Genomic DNA, 23,609 nt, shown 5'->3' on the forward strand with positions numbered 1-23,609 from the left:
CTCCTGACTCCAGGGCCAGTGCTCTATCCACTGTGCCACCTGCCTGCCCCCAAGTAAGCATTTCTTAGGGTTAAGTTCATTTAGTGCATTTTCTAAAGGCTTCTGTATAAAGGTGTTAATGTATTTGTCAGCTAGAGAGAATCGTTAATAATTGGAATGTTGTACCTCTGGACTCTATAACATTCTGATTTCGCCTTGGGAAGTTGGGGAGAGATGGACATACTAGCCTGCCCAGCCATGAGTGATTCCTTCACATGGATGATAGACATCCTAACTATTGAAGGAAGGACATATTATTCAAAGATACTCTCCATCCTATGATTCCATGTCTCTCTTCTGCCACATTTCTGAGCCTTGACTTTACTTCTGAGTGAGTAGAAATAAATGGGAATTATTATAGGAACCAAGTGGGGTTGACTAATAGCAGTATCTGTAGTTTTTATGTTTTTATAGTGCTGGCTTTTTAAAAATGACCTTTTGTTGACTATTTGACAGGGGTAACTGATGTATCACTCTAAGAAATCTTTCTAAAAATCTTCTAGAGGCTGGTCTCTTAGTGAGGAATATTATGGCATATCAAGGCTATCCATGAAAATATATATATATTTTTTCCTTTGGAAAAATTGATATAAGAAATATATTTCACTGAATAGGAGAAAAAAAAAGAAACACAATCAAAATTCAGGTCGTTACCTCCTACATATAGGACAACACCATCGATGGAAGAGTCCAGCTTACAATAGGCATTTGACCCTTGTCTCCTAACAAAAGCAACATTTTTCACTTCAAACATTGTCGTACGGGAGCTCAGTTTTATTCCCTGCATATATCTGTCTTCATAAAAAAACTCTATTTTATCATTATCTGTTCTGGAAATGCAGCAAAAGGTGACACTGGAATCTTCTTCAGCATACATGATATCATTAGGGAAAATGTGAAATTCGCCTGAGGATTCCTGCCCTATAAGACACAGAAAAAAATCAACAAGTCAGAATCTCCTGCACATTCTATGGTGACAACGAGAGCCCATACTTCTTCCTGGAACTCTATTAAACTGCAACACAGACACTCTCCCCACAACCACCCTGTGGGGTGGGGAATACAAATTATTACCTCCACTTTCAGTATAAGGTAACCGAGGCCCAGAGAAGAAAAAGAACTTGCCAGCGTCATCACCAGTAAAGTGTCAGAGCCAGGATTTGAACTCAGGTCCTCTGAGATTCCATGCCTGGTATTCTATGCTTCACTACCTGTCATTGAAATGGGAGGGCAGGGCATCTAACCATCATCCGGTGCGATGTAAGCCAGGATCCCTGAAGGAAGCTGGAGGAGCTGGTGTTCACTACTTTTAAAGGTGCATCACAGACGCAAGAAAAGTTGGGCAAAGATAACTGGAAGCTGTAGCTGCAAGAACTTCTTATCAAAATCAGCAAAGCATTTTAAGGATAAATTCTTCTCCCCCTCCCCCTCATCCTCTTCCTCTCCGATTACTTCTTGGGAAACAAAGCTATTGCTGCATCTGTGACTGGGCTTTATGGACCTTATTTCTAGGTCCACTGATCACTTTGTTTAACAGTTCCCTTTTCAGGTAAACAGGATAACTGCTTTATAAATTAAACATTTACCACTGTGGTTGGCAGTCTGTCAAGTTTGAAAAGGGAGAATGGGGGAAAGTTCTAATCAAACAACATTATACTTTCATATAATAATGATAGTAATTACAAAAATATTTACTATAGAATTTATATGACATTTTAAGATTTACAAAGTGCTTTACAAATATTATCCCATTTGAACCTCATCCTGGAAGGCAGGTGCTATTATTATTCCCATTTTACAGATGGGTAAACTGAGACATACAGAGGTTAAAGTTACCTGTCTAGGATTCCCACAGTTCATAAGGGTCTGAGTCAGGATTGAACTCAGTTCTTCCTGACTTCAGGTCCAGCAATCTATCCAATGAGCAGGTAACTGCCTGCAAGTATCCCATTCCCAACAAGTCACATATGCATCATGAGCAACAGTTGTTAGCACCTGTCTGGCACCTACTTGCAATAATGGGTGTTTGGGAAATGATGGACATTGATCCAATGGCCTGCAGTGGCCAGATTGAGTTCTGGTATGATAGACAAGGTGAGGTCAGCATAAGCAGACAGAGTACACAGGTTGGAGCCACACAAACCTTCTTTGACAAAGCACTTAGCACAGTGCTTAGCCTGGCCCATAGAAAGTGCCTAATAAATATGGCTGACTGGCTAAGCATTTCCTAGGGATATGAGCAACATGGATGAGATGTGTTTTCTATAGCCTTCCAGAAGCATGACAGTGCTAATCATATGTTTTAAAGCTTAGAAGGAGGATCAAAAAAAAATGAAACAATGAATTAATGATGATATGATTTCCCTAGGATAGACCTAAAGTTGAGGGTGAAAGAATATTCAAAACTGACATTTTACAATGCATCTTTTTAAACTTAGCTGATATCTTTACGCTCTGATTTAAGTATGAATAAACTTCAAAACTCTGTTCTAATCTTCCCAGATAGAAGCAGACACTCAAGAACTATAAATTAATATTTTAACTATAAAAGCATTTTTACTTTAGCCTGACATCTAAGGGAAACGATAAGGCATTTAACACACATTTCAGTAACTGGGGAAAAAGAGGGATTCTCCACCTGTGATGTCTCAATATAATAAACTATAGGTAGGACAACTCCCTCTTCATGCAGACCGCCCACTCTTCTGTAACACATAGTCTTAGAGACTTGCCTATGATGCCAATGGGTTAAATGATAATAACAGGTGCATTATATAATACACCTTAAGGTTTGCAAAGCACTTCACATGTATTGCCTCACAACAACCCTAAGAGTTGGGTGCTATCTATATCATTCAGCTTATTTGTGTCAGAGAAACTTAGCATAACTTTTAATAGATTTTCATTGTCATCTTTTATTTTTACATCACCAAGATTTCCCTCTGCATCCCTCCCCTAAAGGATTTTTTTTGGGGGGGGAATCAGCAAAATTATTATTTAATATATCAAAAATGTGACATATGTACTGTTCTTTCTTTACCCATGAATATCACACCTCTGCAAAGAAATGGAGGTTGGGGGCTGAAGACAAATGAAAATCATAATTTTTAAAAACTATTTTGAAACTATACGATCACTCTTCTCATTAACCAAATACATGAAATTCCTCAGAGGATGACATGGCAACCCTGAACCTGTCATTGACTTCCTAGGCCAGCTGTTTCCTGTTTATAAGAAGCAAGTTACCCTTTACAGGAAAGGATGTTGTTTATTTAAACTATTAGAGGGGGAAAAACCCTGGAAAACTAGTAGGATAAATATATGCAAGTTATGAAAGTTATTACATATTTGGATAAATTATACTAGTGAGTTCAAGGGAGCCATTAAAATGACAAAAAGTCTTAGGTTTCTACTGTGGCTACTGGTACATAGCTACCCAGGGCTGGGCCCTAGGAAAGTGTGAAGTAGGCTAAGCGTGCTTCTGGCTCCAGGTAACCAGTAACTGGCATCTTCATGCTGCTCAAGCCCTCTCCCTTGTCTGCTCCCCACTAGCTGACTTTCTTGCACTTCTCAGACAACTATCTCATCCACCAGACTTTCCCCAAAAACTCCAACAACATTGCCCTATAATAATGTATACGGATGGACTTCTACTCCTTCAAGGTCCTACTTTCTGAAGTGAGTTCACTTGACAAACTAATCCTGATGGGGTGTTAATGGGTTTGTGCTTTGTTCTTCCCAGATAACACTTAAATTTTAGTTCTCCTAGAGATCAACTGCCATAACCTAAAGAAATGGTTTTAATGGTGAGTGAAAGATTTGGGCATAGGTAGGTCTTTGGAGGCCCCTTAATAATAACACAGAAGAAATGGAATAATAATAACAACAGCAGCAATTAAAAAAAAATGTCAAAGCTAACAATTCACTTTTATGTGGTGCTTCACAGTTTATAAAGTGTTTCCCTAACATCTTCACAAGGTAATTGAGGATTAGAGGGGTTAAGTGACCAATTGGGTTCAAGTTCTACTTCTCATGTTTCCTACCTGTGTGAACTTGGACAAATCACTTACTTTCCTCGGTCCTCAGTTTCCTTATCTGTAAAATGAGGTCCCTTCCAGCTCTAGACCTGTGATCCTTGGAAACCTCTAGTGTTATCAGTTTGAACACCCACCTGGCTATGAATTACCTAATATTAGGAGAGTATGTTTTAAAAGCCTTTTTTTTCTTACCCTTTGATACCACTGGTGGGCTCCAGGAACTCCAGATCCTAGACTCTGGGAATCTTTCATCATCCACCATACTTCTGATTCTTACAAAATGAGAAGTGCATTCTAAGGGGAGCACTGAATGCCAACACCATTGCAGAGTTTCATTAGACTTCAAAGTTGTGGTATAATTTTTCTGAAAAATAAAGAAATGGAGAATGAATGTCAAAATCAGTAGACCTTCTGAACCAAAGCTGGGCTGGAATAACAAGATCTATACTGAACAATAAGATCTCTTAATTGCCACAAAGTGGTACTGCATTGAAAAATAAACATAAAACCCGTTGCTATAATCTTGGCAAACAAGGGAGACCAACTGTCTGCCCTCCTGATGGTAAGGATGAAAAATGCGGAGCTAGAGAAATAAGAAGTCCAAGACTGGCATGAAGAGGCTATCAGCCAATCCTAAGCTATAAGAACATTGTGACAGGTCAATGACAACAACAACAATAAAAAATTTAGGCTCTCTCATTCTAGATCCATTCTAATGGATTAACTGTTAATGTTAACTGTCAGAATCCTGGGGTTGCTGATTGTCTTTCTAACATAGGCATGCCTGAGAGTCTAAGAAAACGTTTTGAAGGTACTATCCAGGACACAGCTGATCGCCAAATTTGTAAGAGTTATCATCTCCCACGCATTAGGGTGACTCTATGGGTAGGATCTTTGATAGCTTACAGAGCAGATCAAGGTACAAGTAATTTCCATAGGACACCTGATACAGCCACCCACCCAGCCCTGCTCTGCTCTGTTCTCCTAGGAGAAGCCCTCACCTGGCTTACCTCACCCTTAGTCCCCACCCCCATGTACTTTGTGATCCAGTCTCTTCAATGCTCTTCAAATAAGACACTTCATCTCCTGACTCTGGGCATTTTCACTGGCTGTCTCCCATACCTAGAATCTTCTACCTCCTCATCTCCACACTTCCCTGGCTTCCTTCAAGCTAAAATCCAACTAAAATCCCATCTTCTATAAGACCCCTTTTTAGCCTTCCCTCCACTGATTACTTGCAATTTTTCCTGTATGTATATGTTTATATACATACATTATATGTATATATCTCCTGTGTGTATATGTAATATGTACACACACATACATATCCGATAGATAGACAGACAGATAGATAGATAGATAGACTGATTCATACTGTTTGCATCTTGTCTCCCTTGTTAGGTTGTGAGCTCCTTAAGAGCTTGGGACCATCTTTTGCATTTCTTTCTATTTTCAGAACTTAGCAGTACCTGGCACATAGTAAGCACTACTAAACTATATATACTCTTTGACCAAGTGATACTGCTACTAGGTCTATGTGCCATCAAGAGCCAAGAAAGAGGAGCAAGAACCTTATGCACCAAAATATTTCTAGCAGTCCTTTTTGTAGTGGCAAAGAGCAGGAAACTAAAGGGGTTCTCATCAGTTGGGGAATGGCTGAACAAATGATGGTATGTGAGTGTAATAGAATACTATGGGGCTGCAAGAAATGACAAAAAGGAGTGGTTCCAGAGATACCTGGGAGTGACAAGATAAAAATTTATATTACCTCTGATTTTTACTGTATTAATTCTACAACATAATTGATTTTATGCTGTATTACTGTAAAATTGTTAGTTTCTGCCTGAACTCATCTTGCTCAGAAATGTGGTCTTTCCACATTTCTAGTCTGAATAAGTTTAAAGGCATAGTTGAAAGGAAATGTTGTTATTGCTCATGCAGTTAGCCCCTGGGACATCTGCTTGTTGTCTTTAAGCCCCAACCAGCTTAACCTGGTGTCAGCCCCCTCCCCCAAAAAAGACGTGTTGTCTGTCCTTGCCTATCCTTGTGTAATTAGGAGAGACCAAAGCTGGTAGTTCTGATCTCCTAACAAAGATTACAAGAGGCACGAGTCCCACAAAACAATGAACATTTCTTAATTGTTAGAGATGGGTTTTATTAGCCACACCTGAATGCCAACCCACTTTTCCAGTGGAACCAATTGTAATGCTCTCCAACTACCCAAACCATTCCTATGTGTTAATAAAAATGATCTCCCTGTTCTCACTGGGGTTGCTGGCCATAATGTGGTAGCCAGTCTGACCCACTTTGTTAATAGTTATAAGCATCACTGTTAATAAACTACTTTTGCTTTGAATATGTACCTCAGTTTATCTTTATTGTATTTACTTGCCACAGAAGATTTGTATGGACCAATGCAGAACGAAGTGAGTAGAACCAGGATAACAATTTATACTACTACAACAACATTTTTTTTTTTTTTGTGGCGGGAGTAGGAGGGAAGGCAAATCATTTGGGGCCTAAGGTCACACATCTAGTAAGTGTCAAGTTTCTGTGGCCACATTTGAACTCAAGTGCTCCTGACTCCAGGGCCAGTGCTCTATCCACAGCACCACATAGGTGCCCCAACAACATTGTAAAGACAAACAACCTTGAAAGACTTAAGAACTCTAATCAATACAACAACCATTTCAGAGAACCAATGACGAAGCAGGCTACCTGCCTTCTAAAAGAATGATAATAGATTTAAGATTCAGAATGAGACATTCATTTTTGGACATGGACAGTATGGGAAATTATTCCACTAGACTATGCATATTTGTTACAGGAACTGCTATTTTTTCTCTTGAACTGAAGGGGAGAGGATATAAGAGGGACAAAAAAAAATACTTGTTAATTGAAAAACAAAATTTTTAAAAATTAACAAAACGAGCAAACGAAAAGAACACCAGCAAAGAGGTTTCACTCTTACTGGTTTTATCTACTATCCCTGCATTGCTTCAGAGTGGAATACAACCCAATGCCCTCATTAGGGTTATTTGTGGCAGTAATTGCCTATTTGATCATCCCACAGTTCAAGCACCCTTCCTCTATGTGTAGGACCTCCTTAACTGCCTTAAAACTAATGATTTCATGCGGGCACCACTTTTTAAAATTTTGATTTACAATTAAGTGGATATCAAAGGTAGGATATTTTAGAAGATAACCATGGGGATTTTTTGTAGTTGTTCTAAAATAGAAGGGATTTCAGATACATTTCATTAAAATTAATGTCTTGAGATGAATCCAAGATACCAGAGTGATAGGATCTAAGGGAGTCAGCCTTTTTATAAAAAGCACAAACAAACAAACAAAAAGAAAATGAAACACAAAGGATCTGTGATTTTGAAAGAACAGAACTATCAGGGTGGAAACTCCCTCCAGCAACACAGATTACAACTTGTCTATGATTTAGTATAGGGGTAGAAAACCTGTGGCCTCGAGGCCACATGTGGCCCTCTAGGTCCTCAAGTGTGGCCCTTTGACTGAGTCCAAACTTCACAAAACAAATCCCGTTAATAAAAGGATTTGTTCTATAAAACTTGGACTTAGTCAAAGGGCCTCACTTGAGGACCTAGAGGGCCACATGAGGTTTTGAGGCTGAAGGTTCCCCACCCCTGACTTAGTAGGTAAGTCCTAAGGAGCTAAGTTAAGGGAATTGTCCAGGTCACAAAGTTAGTAAGAGTCTAGAAGAGAGAGGCGAGAGGGAGAGAGAGAAGGAGAGAGAAAGAAAGAGGGGAGAGGGAGAAGGAGAAAAAGAAAGTGACAGAAAGAGAGAGAGACAGACAGAGAGAGAACTACTAAATAGAAGATAAATGGCTAAAAAAAAACCAATGAACATATACACACAAATAAAAACCTATCAAAAATTTTAAATGAGCAAAGCAAAGAATTTAATACAATTTAAAGTATTGTTGGGCAATTGAATCAGCTAAAGTACCAGAGCCAACACAAGTGGAAAAAGAAATATTTCATTATTATCTCATTGTATTTATTTTTTTAAACTTCATGACCTTTCATTTTGTATTGTGATTTTTCTAAGCACTGGCAATTCTTGACTAATTTCCCTCAAATGATAAGAAAATAATTCAAATAGTAAAATAATAATTCAAAAGTAATTTTAAAATTTTCAAAAAGAAAATGAGAACAGAAAGAATATAATAGAGAACTCCATGTCTAACCTGGCCAATCTCTACAATGAATCATAAACTCCTTGAAGGTAGGGACCATGCTTTACATTTTACAACAAATACTCTTGAGTATTTACTATTGGAGACAGCTAGGTGGCTCAGCGGATAGAACACTGGACCTGGAGTCAGGAAGACCTAAGTTCAAATCTGGCCTCAGACACTAACTAGCTGCGTGATCCTGGGTGACTCACTTCACCTCTGTTTGCCTTAATCCACTGGAAAAAGAATGGCAAACCACTCCAGTATCTTTGCCAGGAAAATCCCACAGTCAGCACTGGTGTGCTATAATCTATGGGGTCAGGAGGAGTTGGACATGACTGAATAATGACAACAGCACTTACTATGTACAGGCACAGCTCTAGGAGAGAGAAATAAAAATAATAAGGCAGAGTCTCCCACAAACTAGTTAGAGATAAAATATATATATATATATATGTACACACACACACACACACGTGTGTGTGTGTGTGTGTGTGTCAGTGTCCCACAACCTCATAGTATAAAGGTTCTGTGACTTCTGGCCCAGGCATGCCTGAGAAAACAGGGCAGAGATTGAAGATCTTAGGACATAATGCTTTTATAGGGTCACTGGTCTAGAGCTGTAAAGGCTTTGAACCCAGATCCTATGATTCCTGAGAGCCAGTCCTCTTTCTACTGCCTCTCTGCCTAATCCTTTATTTTATGCTTTTTATTTTATGCCTTTGTTTTATTATTTTATTTATATTATTTTATGCCTTCAGACCTCCAGCACTCTGCAGTACCCTCCATAGAACAAGAATTTCCCCAGAGAAACACACAACACAGATGACCATACGTATACAAAGCCACCCAGGGAACCAGATTCCTCAGAGCTGTACTGCTATCAGTTAACAAGCATCTATTAAGTATTTATTATATACTAGGCACTGTGCTAAATGTTCCTCCCCTCAAGGAGCTTACATTTTACCCTAGAAGAAATAACACGTGCAGAGATGCAAAGTAATTTGGTAGGGAATGGAGATGAAGAAGGGGAAGGCATGGGGGATAGGGGTAAACAACAGAACAGAACAGTAGCTAAGCCTGAATTAGACTTTAAACAAACATTCAATCACTGCTATTTTCATGGGACACTTTGCTTAGTCATTCAATCATTTCCATAAGCATTTTAAGTGTTTGCTAAGTGCCAGGCACTTTACTAAGTTCTGGGGATATAAAGAAAGACAAAAACAGTCCATCCCTTGAAGGAATTCATAGTCTAAAGGGGTAGACAACACAAAAACAGCTGTGTACATACATGATCTATACAGAGACGATGTAGAGTGATCCTAGAAGGAAGGCATTAGTAGTATGGGAGAGCAGGAAAAGCCTCTTGAAAAAGGTGGGATCTGCACTGAGTCTGCCATAAAAAAGGGTCTACCGCTCTCTCTCCTGAGACTTTCAGTACAAGAGCTAATTTAGGACATTGGCAGATTTACTACAGGAGGCTTCAGAGGGGAAGAGAGGCTGGTGCTTGTCAGGGTTATTTGCAACAATGGTTGCTTTCCTGCCGCATAGACAATTGCACTGTTTGTGGTTTGTTTGTTTCTTTAAATTGTGGTAATAGTATCCCATTATCCCCTTTCCAAGTCCCCTCCTGCAGTAATTTAGCCTGTATATTGGAGGGGGAAGGGAATTGGCTAATACTGGCATCCTTTTTGCTGGTTCCCTGTGTTGTTTACAGCGAGTGACCCCGTCTTGATCTCCATATTCCTTGTTGTTATTGTTCAGTTGTTTCAGTCATATCTGACTCTTTTTGACCCTGTGGACTTCTGTCCATGGGGTTTGCTTGGCAAAGATACTGAAGTGGTTTGCCATTTCCTTCTTCAGTGGCAAACAGAGGCTAGGTGACATGCCCAAGGCCACACAACTAGGAAGTTTCTGAGCGTGGATTTGAACTCAGGTCTTCCTGACTCCAAGCACAATGCTCTATCCACTGTGTCACCTAGCTGCCCCATATTCCCTAATGGCAGCTGTAATGATTAGTGGTAGCTATAACAACAGTTTCTTCCTATAGGTCTTCCTTCTTGTCCTTTTCTGAAAGAGTTTAGAAATACTAAAGATAGTTCTCATTATTCCATTCAGGGTTCTCCAAAAGGTGTGTGTGTGTGTGTGTGTGTGTGTGTGTGTGTGTGTGTGTGTGTATGGGCAACCATCAGCTCTTTACCCCCTTGTTTCTTGCTACAGGTAGATCTCTGCCTGAGACAGTGGCATGGATTTTAAAGTCCTGTCTGCCAGGAGATTCTCCTCACCCTTCTTAGAAAGGACTCCTGGACCATTCTGCTTATCATGAGGAGGCTGTCTGCCAATAGCTTGTCTTATGGTTTCACCCAGGATGTATGGGAGGAGTTAAAGCCTTGCCCCTATGAACTAGCTTTAGAAGAAGCTCATTCACCCAAGTCCATGAAATACAGGAATTGGGCTGCCTAAGCCACCACAAACCAAATACTACCCTTGAGGAGGCCATGCTAACCATCTCCCAGACTACCTGGCCAGAGTAGCTTGCCCACTCAGTTATCACCTGGGTCAGAGGAATGAGTTCCTGTTGCACTTACTCTCATAGGTCTTCCTTAAGCTGGGACCACTCATTCGTAGATAATTTTCTGGATCTGAAGCTCCCATTTCAATGCTAAGCTGCAAGTAATATAATTTCAGGGGTCCCCATTTCCGTAAATGCTGCCTTTTATAGTCCTAGCCCAGAACTCCCAACACTGGTGAGCTAGATGACTAGGGATGCCACACTCACAAAATAGGTCCTGACAAACCCAGTATTTCCATCTCTTAATGGTTCAAAACTTCTCTCTGATCACCATCTGTGGGTTTAGCACTCTTCTGCCACCCTGATAGGTCAATATATTCTATTCGGCCCCGAGCTTGCCTCTTCTTTCTGTCCTCCAGGTGGTCATTTAGCAGCATAATCGTGTCAACCAAGGCTACCACAACTCTAAGCCTAACATTCTCTGCTAAATAACCTTTCAAATCTCACATGCCTGGGGCAGCTAGGTGGTGTAGTGGATAGAGCACCAGCCCTGGAGTCAGGAGGACCTGAGTTCAAACCTGGCCTCTGACACATAATACTTACTAGCTGTGTGACTCTGGGCAAGTCACTTAATCCCAATTGCCTCACCAAAAAAAGAAGGAAAAAAATCCAAAATTCTCACATGCCCATCTGAAAGAGTTTTGTCTTTCTCCAAATGCCCCTCAACTGATTGAATATGCCAATACAAAGAAGCAGCAAAGCATTCTCTCGTTGTATTCCCAAAAGTAGTTATAGATGAATTTTATTCAACTTTTCTTCTTGAAATCCCTGATTCTTTTAAGACTCAGATCAAACTCTACTTTCTGTATGAAGCCTTTCTAGGTCATCCTAGGAACTAGTGCCTTCCCCTTCAAGGTTATCTCTTACCTGATTTATATGTGTTTAGTATATAGTGTACCTATATGTGTGTTTTATGCATATTTATATGCATATGCGTTGTCTCCCCCATTAGAATATAAGTGTCCCTAGTGCCTAGCATAGTCACAGAGGTAACACGTAGCTGTTTCATAAATGCTTCCTTGCTTTATAATTCAAATCACCAGAAACCCTGCCACAAACTCCTGATAGCTCTATAGCTCCCCTCTTCTATCAAAGGAACTGTCCATTTCAGGACCCTTCCTAATTTCCCTGTTCTGGAAGATGTTGTTCTCACCACCAGTACAAATGCCAAAAATGTATCCACCTGGCAGAATATAAGCCCTCACATCCTTCATTTTTGTGCTTGTACCCATACACCTAGCACAGTACCTCACATAATCTTAATACCTCACTTAATCTTGTTGAATTGACCTGCCTTTTAAAAAAATACGGTAGAAGAAAAGATTTTTTTTAATAGAAAATAGCACAAGAAAAAACAATAGGGAATTTTTCCTTCCTGGGAAATCTTCGGTCAGGATAAACTTCCACTTATGAGTTATTTCTCCTGTGGCATACAAGAAATTCGGAGTCACTCGCAAGTCACTATTTGTTCCCTTAATAGTCAATTATCCAACAAACACTCCACCAAGCTTTTGGCTCTTACTATCCAGTTAAAGTTGGTACCTAGAAATGGTGGTCACATAGGGCAGCCCACCCTAAGGTACCTTTGTACTTCACAGTCATATCTAACATGGTTTTTTTTGGGATGATATGTTTAATTTTGATTATGAATTGAAATAGTAACTTTGGGTTCAGTCTTCCCAAAATATAGTTTTGATCAGATTATTACTCCCTTGCTCAACATTCAATAGTCTACAAGGCTAAAGCTCAAACTCCTTAGTTACCCTCCATAATTAGGCCTTGTTCTACCTTTGCAACCTCTCTCTTATAACTTTCCTATGTGAACTCTCTAATCCAGTCATCGGGTCTCCAGATAAAACTTTTGTTTTCCCATCTCTATACCATATTTAAGTTGTTCCTCCTGCTTTTCCCTGCATCTCCACTCATTAAATTCCAACCAAATCTTTAAGGCCTTGTTCAAACCCTATGTCCTCCAAAAGGCCTTATTTGATTATCTTTCCAGCCCCTGAATTCCCATTACCTCTACAAATACATATACAATAAACATTTATTAAGCTCTTGCATTATGCAGAGCATGATTGCACTAGTTGCTGAAAAAGACATAAAGTTTAGTTAAGATAATGTTCTCAGCCTCCAGGAGCTTACAACTTAGTGAAAGTTGAGATAGCACTGCAGAGAAACATAATATAGATTATAAAATACACAGCTTTATAGAAGTTATTTGTATACATGGCTAACTTCTTTAACTAGACTAAGCTCCATGAATGTCTGCATTTCATATTTCTCTGTATCTCTGGCAACATATAGCCATAATACACAGTATGCATAATAGACACTCAAAATCAGATTTAAAGCTGGAAGAGACCACGCAGTCCAACCTCACCATTTTAAAGATAAGAAAATTGAGATCCAGAGAAGTTAATAGTAAAAAGTAAATAGCAGAGCCAGGATTACAGCCCAGGATCTCAGATCCAGTGCTGTCCCTATTGTAATCCATTATTATTCCTCATGAGTTCCCACTCTCTCCCATAAAACACTCTGCAGCTGTGCAGTAGACAGGCACCTCCCCCATTCTGACAACAAGCCAATTTCACTCCCAGAGCAGGGCTTTTTCTGTACTCAAGATTCTCATATGTAAGGAGAGTCCTACATAGAAATATAGGGGAGCCAAGAGGCCATGCCAAACACAGGATACTCTTTGCCCCATATTCCCTTTTTCAGGCTACCCACTGACAGCAACATACAAATGTTATGAACATTTTAGTGAAACCTTACCAATAACACTGACCACATCAGCACACATGTACCGATTCTTCCTTCTCCTCCTGCCCACATAGAGAAGTGGGACTTGTGATTGCTTTAACTTTGTTGTAACATTTTATTCTTTGGATTATGCTCTCTATGACCAGATATTCAAGTTATATACCTTTGATTCTGTAATAAGAGCAAAATATATCACTAATTGAAACCACAAGTATATTGTACACCATAATGCAACATACTTTGTGTTGCACTGCTTTACAGTGGCTTCTTTGTGGGCATTGAGCCTGTCCTCTACTAATGACTAATAGAGCTTTCCTGCCTTTCGTGCACTTGTGAATGGAGATTACATGCCACCACAATGGTGGTCCAATTTTTTTTTTTAAGAAATGGGCTCCCAAGGCAGCTCTTTTATTAACTGAAAGTAACAGCTTGAATTAGGACTTTCTAGTGATAAATGACTCTTAATAAATTGGTACACAGACTCTTAACATTTATAAAATATGTTCATGAAGTCACACTACTGGATACTAAGGCAGAGGCTTTATTCTGAAGACTAAATCACACTATATATCAGCTTCTAAGCTTAATAAGACTATTTACTAACCCACCATTCATCACTGATGCTCTCCAATGGATGGAATAGGGCTGCAAAGGAGTAGGAAGATGGCACAGCTGGCAACATCCCAGTGGGACTCTGGACATGGATCCACACAAAGATAAGAGACAGTTGTAGTGGTGAGAGTCAAGTGACACATAACCCAAGATGGGAAACTCCTAGTCATGTAGGGTAGATGCTTTCTTTGCTTTTCTTTATTGTTTCTAAGAGTCACCTAGGACAGCAAGCGATTAAGTGACTGTGTCAAGGGTCACACAGCCAATATGTGTCTGAGGCAGGACTTGAACCTAGATTTTCCTGACTCAAGGCCAGCTCTTTATTCACAAGTCATGCTACCTATGCAGGATACATAGTCTGAAAATATCTGTTTTTGAAAATCAGAATTCATGACACTTTCTCTTCATGGAAAATAAACCAGGGAAATCTAATAATGGAATCTTATATCAGTCCTAAATTCTCAATTCCAGAAAACACTGAACAATTCAGGGCCTGCATTCAGAGCATAATAAATAAAGAGTCCTACAATTTAGGAACAAGACTGATAAGCTAAAGAGCATCTGGAGAAGGGAAACTTGGATTATGAAGGAGCTTGAATCCATTTCACATGAAGATGAGTGAAAAAGAACTGGGGACATTTAGCTCAGAGGAAAGAAGATTATGGGTAGGGGGCATGATAGCCAAGTTTAAATATTTGAAGGCCTAACCTGTGGAAAAGGGATTTAGTTTGTTCTGTTTGGGGCAGCTAGGTGGAGCAGTAGATATAGCACCAGCCCTGAAGTCTGGAGGACCTGAGTTCAAATATGACCTCAGACACATGACACTTTCTAGCTGTGTGACCCTGGGCAAGTCACTTAACCCCATTGCCTAGTCAAAAAAAAAATAGATTTGTTCTGTTTGGCCACTAGGGCAGAACCAGGAATAATGGATGGAAGCTGAAAGTGGAAAATTTAGAAATAACATATGGAAAAACTTTCCCAATAGTTAATTTTGTCCAAAAGTAGAATGAGAAGGTCATGGATTCCACTTCATTAGAGGTTCCAAGCAGAGCCTACATGACTACTTACCAGGTATGTTATAGTGGAGATTTTCTCTTATGACTGCAGTAGATGGCCACCAAGGCCACGTCCAACTTTAAAATTCTGTGATTTGCTGAAAGTAATAATGTGGGAATGGAAGTATGGAGAGCTGGTTGCTGTCAAATCAGCTATGAAAGCAGAACATTTCTAGTATCACAACATTATCTGGGTAACCTAGGAAGAATGTTGGAGGATAGCTTGAATTACCTGAATTAATCAAATGGATAGTCCTGATTTACTAAATAATTGTTTCCCTTCAAACATTAAGATGATTTCAAAAAATATTCTTATAAAAATATTCTTAAATATTCAATGAGAATAATTTAGGTTAGGCATATATCTAGAGATGGACAATGAACTGGGCCAGAAGTGGATAGTAGGAGAAATAGGGCTGGATCGCATCTGGGAAATTGCATAGTGATTTTTAACAACCCCAAAGCACTCTGCCAAAAAAACCCATTTCTTTAAGGCCAATATTTTTCAAGGAATAAATTCACAAAGTAAACAGATAAGTGCTTTAGCTTCTCATCTAGTAATCTGAAAAAAAAATTTCTCCCTAGCAGTTGATTCACTGTTATCTGTTGATGATAAAATAAAGGCTGAGAAAAGAACTATTTCTAAGAAATTAAATTTGCCCAAATTTCATCAAAAATCCTTACTGCCTTGGGAATATTAAGTCAGGATCAAAGGTCCAAGCACAGCTCACTTGAAGGAAACTTGATAAGTAAACTAGGATTTATAAGACAGATAAATTAAAGAGATTTACCACAGCACTTCTTTAAAGGCAAGGTCCTTTCATGTACCTAAATGACTAAATTTATAAAAATTCCATTTCCACAAAAACTTTCAGAAACATTTCTGTTGTGTTATGGTGAATGTGTAGAAGTAAAGATTTCTGAAAGGCCAACATGTAGTTTGGGACAAGTTTCCTTTCTGCACTATCCAATCCTACCTTAGGTATACTGATGTCAGAAGGTGGAGGATTAAATAAGAGCATGTCCAAAGAAGGGCTTCAATTGATTGAAGAAGTTGTGGAATTTTAACCAGGAGAAGACTTATTGGCAGTGGTGGAACAGGGGGAAGGCATGGTGAATAACACCTCACTGGGTGTCTTCAAGTAGAGGCTGCATGATCCCTTGTCATCATTGTGGTAGAATTCAGTCATACATTGCCGGATTCCTAGTTAGATTAGCTGGCCTTTGAGGTCCCTTACAATGGCAAGATGCTGTAGAGTAGGCTGTTTCATATTACTTACCATGACTTCTGTACAAGAAACAGTGGAAAAGATATCAAAGATCTATACAACAGGAAAAGCCATTCATTTACTGAGAGATAACGCGGACTGTATGAGTATCTAAAAACATTAAAGGGACAAGAGGAAGGCCTTCAGCATATTGGAAAGATCGTTTTGGGGAAGATTAATAGAAAAGCATGAACAAGAATCATACTGAATGAGACATGGATGGAGTGGGTTCTGCATTGGTGAAGGGAATAATTCCAGATTATTGAGTCATGAAAGTATCCAAGCAGGGCTCAAGAAGATAATCCAAGTGGGAATGGAAGGAGATTTTTCTAGCCTTTGTGCTCATATGGGATTATTCTTAGCCCTTCTAAAAATCAATCAATATGCATTTATTAAAAGCTTAGCCCTAAGGACACAAAGAAGAAAGCGAAATAGTCCTTGTCCTCAAGAAACTTAAATTCTAACAGGGAAATGGCATATACATATACAAATGTCTCAAATACATACAAAATATATTCAAAGAAGTTTACTGGGCAGAGATATTAGCTTCTTGGAGGAGCAGAAAAAACTTCACAAAAAAGGTGGTGCTTGAGCAGAATCTTGAAGGAAATGAGAAATTTTAAGAGCTAAAGATGAAAAATTATAGACATGGGAGACAGGCAATGAAAGGCACAAAGACTAGTAGTGCCTTATGGTTACCTTCAATCATCCAGATTCAGAAACTATGTGCCATCCTCAATTCCTCACTCTCTCACCCCCCATATCCAATCAGCTGTAAATTCCTGTTGATTTTGCCTTTGTATCTCTCATACATGGCCCTTTTTCTCCCCTGACATGATGACCGCTATGGTGCCAGCCTTCATCACTCCAAGCCTGAATTATTTCAACAGCCTTCCAGTTGGCCTCCCTGCCTCAAAATCTCTCCCCACTCTAGTCCAGCTTTCACTCAGCTACCAAAGTGATTTTCCTGTAGTACAGGTCTGACCATGTCACTTCCCAATAAATTCCAATGGCTCCCTATTCTCTCCAGAATAAAACATAAAAATCCTCTGTTTGGCTTTTAAAGCCCTTTATAATCTAACCATTTCCTGCCTTTCTAGCCTTCTCATATTTTATTCCCCATCCAACATCACTAGGTTCCTTACTGTCCCTTACACACAACACTCTGTCTCCCCCCACCCCATCTCTCTGCTTTTCACATGGAGAATTGGCTATTCTCCATTCCGAGGATGCTCTTTCTTATTATTTCTGCCTCTGGGTTCCTTCAAATCTCACCGAGGTGAGATTTACCTTTCCAAAGAAGACATTTTTGATCCCCCTCAATTCAAGTGGCTTTCCTTTGAGATTACCTCCAATTTACCATGTATTTTGTAAGTACATAGCTGCTTATGTGTCATCTGTCCCCTCTCCCTTAGAGCTCCTTGAGGGCAGGAACTGTTTTTTTTCCTTTTTCTTTATATCCTTGGCACTTAGTGCAGTGCCTGGCACATAGTAGGTACTTAATAAATGCTTATTGACTTGACTCAGTTCAATCAGTTTTGAGTCCACCTAACTGAACCATCATTGAGCCTATACCTCTCCTCATCCCAATAATAGTATACAAGTCTCTTATATCTTCTTGAATTTTAGGTAAATTACACCTATAACACCTCTCCCCAGCTCTGCCAGTTTAGTTATGCTATCAAAAAAGCAAATTAAGTCAATCTGTCACTACTTGTTATTGGTGCTGACATGTTAGGTGTCTGTGATCACTGTTTCTTTTTCTTACTATTCACTAGCTATGCCTTCTATCTATGCCTTCTAGAACTTTGAACCTTCTAGAACTTTGCCAGAACAGAAGTCAACCTCACAAGTTCATAGCTTACAAACTCTACCTTCTCTCTTGTCTCTTCAGACATCAGGACAATGTCTGCCCTACCATCTTTTCATCTTCTCTGTGCTTTACCAAAGATCTTTTTCATTCCCCATGAAGCCACCTCTTATCAATGCACATGCTGACTGTCTGAAGCACCTTTTTAAGTTCTTAATGGAATTTCTCTACCTCTTCATTATCTCCAACAGATGTTGATACTTAGATTGCAATTCTCTTCTTGTTATTTTTTTTTTTTTAAACAAGTGCTGGTGATGAACACTGCAAGGGCAAATAATCAAGCATCTCATGAGATAGTTCTTGTTGCCTTCGAGTGCAGATAAGATAAAATCTCCCAACTCCTTCACTTTCCCCTGCCAGGAACACCTGTGAGTCATTCTTGCATTTAGCTGAAACTTCCTTCATTCCATGGTTTCATTTATAGTGAAAATGTCAAAATGAATGTGAGCTGTACAAAACATGCCAGAATGCTTTCTCCCACCAATGATAGAAAAAAATACCATTTAAAAATACTTACATTCTCAACAGTGTTGGATAATGTACTTCTGTAGATGTCTATTTGGAAAATCATTTTTAAATTCAACGTATAATTATGTAGGTGAACAGTCCATTGTATATCCAAGCACTGTTCATCAGAACGGATGGAAACATTAATAGATTCAGGAGGATATACTAAATACTCAGATGATCCTGAAAGACAGAAGTGAGTTATGGAAAAATCATTACTCAGGCATGTATAAATAGTTGCACAAATTAAATTGACTATTTCTTGCACTGGCAAGATTAAACCATCCACCTCATTTACTTGTTCTTATAAGAAATAAGTGCTCAGTTCTTAAAACTGAAAAACAATGAAACTGCACAAAAGGATCCTTTGGGGGGCAAACTCCAGTTGTTTTGGGAATTGGGAGCAAGAAAGACTAATAACTAGGAAAGTGCAATCATTAATACTATTTCATGCTTTTGGGAGGAAAAAAATTGGAAATTCTTTTTTTTTTGTTAGAAGTTAGCACTTTACAGGTTTTAAAGAAATATGAAATGAGGACGTATCCCAAGGTAGTGCAGTTTGGTGGAAAAAGCATGGGATTTGCAGTCAAAGGGACTGGATTTAAATCCCAGCTCTGCTACTTACTAACTTCTTTAGACATTTCTTCTTCCACTTCCCTGATCCTCAGTTTCCTTATCTGTAAACTGAAGGGGTTGTACTAGATGATTCGTAAGTCTCCTTCCACTTATAATAATAGTCCTAGCAGCTTCTAAGTGTCAACACATAGATCATTGCAACAGACTTAACACCTCTATCAATCAAAAAGTTACTAATCATCTCCTAAGTATCCAGCACTAACCTAGGCATTGTGAGAGATATAAAATAAGGATAAGAAAAGGTGTTCCAGCTGGGGAAATGAAACTAGTGCAAAAAAAAAAACACCAGAGAATCATAAAAGACTGCAAGATCAAGTGGTATGGTACAAACTATCAGTGCTATAGGCACTGATATAGGACCCAGTTGGAATAGATTTTAGAGAGCATCTAAACCAATTCCCTTATTTTATAGTTGAGGAAACTGAGGCCCAGCAAACTATGCAATTTACTTAAGGTCATGTAGGGAGTAAATGTTAAAAATAGGATTGAAGTTGTTTTCTTCTCATCCATCTAGTGGGATGGAAGAGTAGGAGTCAGACACTGGAAAATAGCCTAGTCTTTCCCATGTTGACTCCAGATCCAGCACTCTCTCCACTGTGCCGTATCCTAGAGATATAATTGACAAGAATAGGAAAGGTGAGGGAGAGAGAAGAGGCGAGGGTTATTCTGAACTAGGAAAATAGTGTTGCTTTCAACATGAGGCAATTTTGGAAGAGTGGCAGGTTTAGGAGGAAAGATTATTTCAAAAATGTTGGATTTCAAATACTGATGGGACACTTTGGTTAAAAAAAAAATCCAGCAGGCATCTGGTGCTATGAGATTGGAATTCTGGCAAGAAACCAGGGATTGACAAATAGATTTAAGATTCATATACATAGAAATGATAGCAAGAACTGATGAGATCATGAGAGAAGAACCCAATCATGAGAGAATACTCAAGCCAAAAGGGTAGGAGATGGATAGACATTGCAAAAAAGTAGTCAGACAAGTAGGAAAAGAATCAGGAGAGAACAGTGTCAAACAAGTCAAGAGAATAAGATTCAACAGTAAGGACTAACCATCAATAAAGGCACTACATATTCACCCCCTTTCACAATTTTCTCCTAGACTGTTCCCTTACTGGCAGGTCAATAGCCAAGCAGTTCACACATTCTCCACAACATTCCTCACACTTTCCATCCCAGATTGTCTCTTGTGTGTTGGACTACCAAAAGGCCATTATGGAGGTTTTCCATCCATCCATTCATGGTAGTCTCATCAATCAGCCACAGCATCACAGAATTTTAGATCTAGAAGAGACCTCAGTGGCCATGTAGTCCAACTACACCTGTATAGGAATCCCCTCCACAACAACACCAGTAAGTGGGTATCCAGCTCCTGCCTGAAGATATAGAGTGAGAGAGAGCTCACTATCCTTCAAGGAAGACCACTTTTGGATAACCTGTCCATTTGTTTTCCTTACATCAAACCCCAAAGTTGCTTCATTTCAATGTTCACTTATTGTTCCTAACTCTTTGCTCTGGGGCCAAGCAGATCAAGCTTAATACCTCTTTCCCCAAGACAAATCTTCAAATACTTAAAGTCCTTGGACCCCAAACCTAATGGCCTTTTCACTAAACCTTCATTAATATCCTTTATCAGACCATACATCCCAATTTTAAGTTCAGAAGTATAGTCACTAAATTTGTACTGGATCACAAGAGCAGCAGAGTGAGGACTCCTTCAATAGTTTGGCAATGGATAAGTCAATCAGTCAGTCAGCAAATATGTGTTAGACACATATGTGCTAGACACTGAGTGCTGAAATACAAAAAAAGAAAGACATTTCCTTCCCTTAAGGAACTTACAATCGAATGAAGTAAGACAACACATAAAAGGAAATTGAAAAGGGGAAGGGAACAGTGATTGATAATATAATAAACTTGAACTGAGCCTGCTGAGTCCAGCCTACTTAAAGTGCAGTGTTAAACCTCATTCATAGAAGTTGTTTAAAATATATTAACTCACTGATTTTCTTTTTTAGAAATTTAGTGAATTATGCTTGCAACTTAAGGCTACCAAGAAAATAATGTACTGAAACTCTCAAAAAAGGAATAAAACAATCAGATTTATTTCAAGGCATGTGTCCAACACCAAGGGGTGCAAAAATAAAACCCTGAGGAGCAGTTTTTTCTTATAAAATAACATTCAGGAATATTCCATTAAGACCTCACAGTTCCATCGGTCAAGATGCCTTACTATAGCTATATATCACCCTAAAAGAAAGGGTTCTCTTCCTGAAAAAAATCAGCAAATGGATGGGCTAAGGGTTTGAATAAAAGCAACCTGGCCAAACTTCAATGATCTGACCATAAATACCAACCTATGGTAGTTTTTTTTTTCAGCCAAGTGTTTTTATCCTATAAAACACTCCCTCAGACAACTAGCTGTAAATCCTCAGGCTTGTGATTGGTGCTGAACAAAGAGGGTTGGTTAGTACAAAGGAGGGCTCTCATTGGGAAGGAAGTCTCTCCAATTTTTTGGCTTAGCCCAAACTCTATCACTCATCCTCTCACAAAACCCAGGCATGTTGCCAAATAAACTTGTCTACCAAAACTGCAATTAAAATTCAACCAGTGGTGTCTCTAGAAAACAAAGAAACTCTTTCCTTGTGCAGTATTGGAGAACAGCATTTTTTTTTTACCCACAGCATCATGGTCAGTATGACCAGTGAAAACAGGGGCCATGATACTGTGATACTAAGGTTTCTCCTAAAGCCCTTCAGAGTCTAGTAAACAAGTACCTGCAAGCCTACAGAACAGACTGTAACTTCCTGGCAAGAAGGGCGCTGAACCCTGTGGCATCCCAGAACTACTGGGACATGGTTCAGCCCCATACTTGTCTTTCATTCTCCGTAGTGTCTTTCATTCAGCAAGTGTTAATTAAGGATATGTTAAGCAAGAAGGTATTCTTGGACAAGCACATTTCATCATTTGGACCTGAGACAATATCAGTTTTAGGTTCTAATGGGAGGAAGATATAATGAAGACAAGAGGACAATAAAAAATAGGTGGGGTCTCTAGCAGGAGCATTTGATTGGCTTCCCACCTTGGATCCCACAGACTAGGAGATGTCAATTATTACTGAGGCTGAAAGTTTCCAGTAGGGAAAAGGAGAAAGGGTGGTATTTCTAAAGAACAGGCAGGTGGGAGGAAGGGTGTATCTAGAGCAAAGACAGCCTATCTAAAGATAGGCTAGGTCCAGAAAACAATACTTTTTTTGTATTACCATAGTTCTGTGATTAACTTGCATAGGTCACTCAGAAGTAAACTATAAAAAGCTAAGTATTACTTACTAAGAAAGAAATATGAGGTAGTTGGTGAGAGCTTGAGAAAGGAAATATTTTTCTCAACAACTTCACCTCTCACACATGGAGTATTCATTTTCTCCACCAATAATGACATTATTATACAGATACCCAGACTGGACCCTGGATTAAATTCCTGTGCTCACAGCACATATATGGCCAGCACAGTGCTGTACGTGGACATTAACAGCTGATAATTAGCATTTAGCATTCGGCTAATATGTGATCCTCTCAGAAGTTTCAAGTACCAAAAACCTGGCAAGAAATTTCTTATGTGGACTTCTCAACTACATTTGGGAATTGGAAACTGGATAGCAGTAACTCTGGTAAAGCTACAGATGATCACAATTGTGGTTGGGGTGCTGTCATAGTCCAAAAAAATATGGTTTCTTGGACCCAACCTTTCTTTTGAGAAGCACTCTTTGTTCTACTCACCCCCCCCACACACCTTTCACCTTGTCTGCCCTTTCTTTGGACCCTTTCTCCCCCACCCCACCCCCAACCTCTCTTTCTTTTGTTTGGAATCTTCTGTATTAGAAACGCCTTGACTTGATGATAATTAGCCCCTTTAAGCCTGTCTGATCAGAGGTAGGAAACTGATGCTATGCTCCTGCTTAGAAATCTCATCTATTCCTAGACCCCCTCCCTCTTTTGCATATCCCAGGCACAATTCTGTTGTGTGGACCAATCTGG

At 39.3% G+C, this 23,609-nt stretch overlaps 1 protein-coding gene across 5 annotated transcripts in view; it reads right to left on the bottom strand.

Moving 5' to 3' along the window:
* OSMR (oncostatin M receptor) overlaps nt 1-23,609 on the bottom strand; it is a 75,744-nt gene that overhangs the window by 30,648 nt on the left and 21,487 nt on the right. For 3 of the 5 annotated variants that reach the window (XM_027863499.1, XM_027863498.1, XM_027863500.1), the window contains 3 exons: nt 18,945-19,117; nt 4,269-4,440; nt 694-960 (listed from right to left, as the gene is read on the bottom strand). In XM_027863499.1, the coding sequence (XP_027719300.1) occupies nt 694-960; nt 4,269-4,440; nt 18,945-19,117 (612 nt within the window). Of the gene's footprint in view, nt 1-693; nt 961-4,268; nt 4,441-13,634; nt 13,751-15,302; nt 15,431-18,944; nt 19,118-23,609 lie in introns of those variants that run through there. The other 2 variants (XM_027863502.1, XM_027863501.1) reach the window with 2 other exon arrangements.

This window comes from Vombatus ursinus, unplaced genomic scaffold (assembly GCF_900497805.2).
Source record: "Vombatus ursinus unplaced genomic scaffold, bare-nosed wombat genome assembly UNPS02014772.1, whole genome shotgun sequence".
NCBI classification, from domain to species: domain Eukaryota; kingdom Metazoa; phylum Chordata; class Mammalia; order Diprotodontia; family Vombatidae; genus Vombatus; species Vombatus ursinus.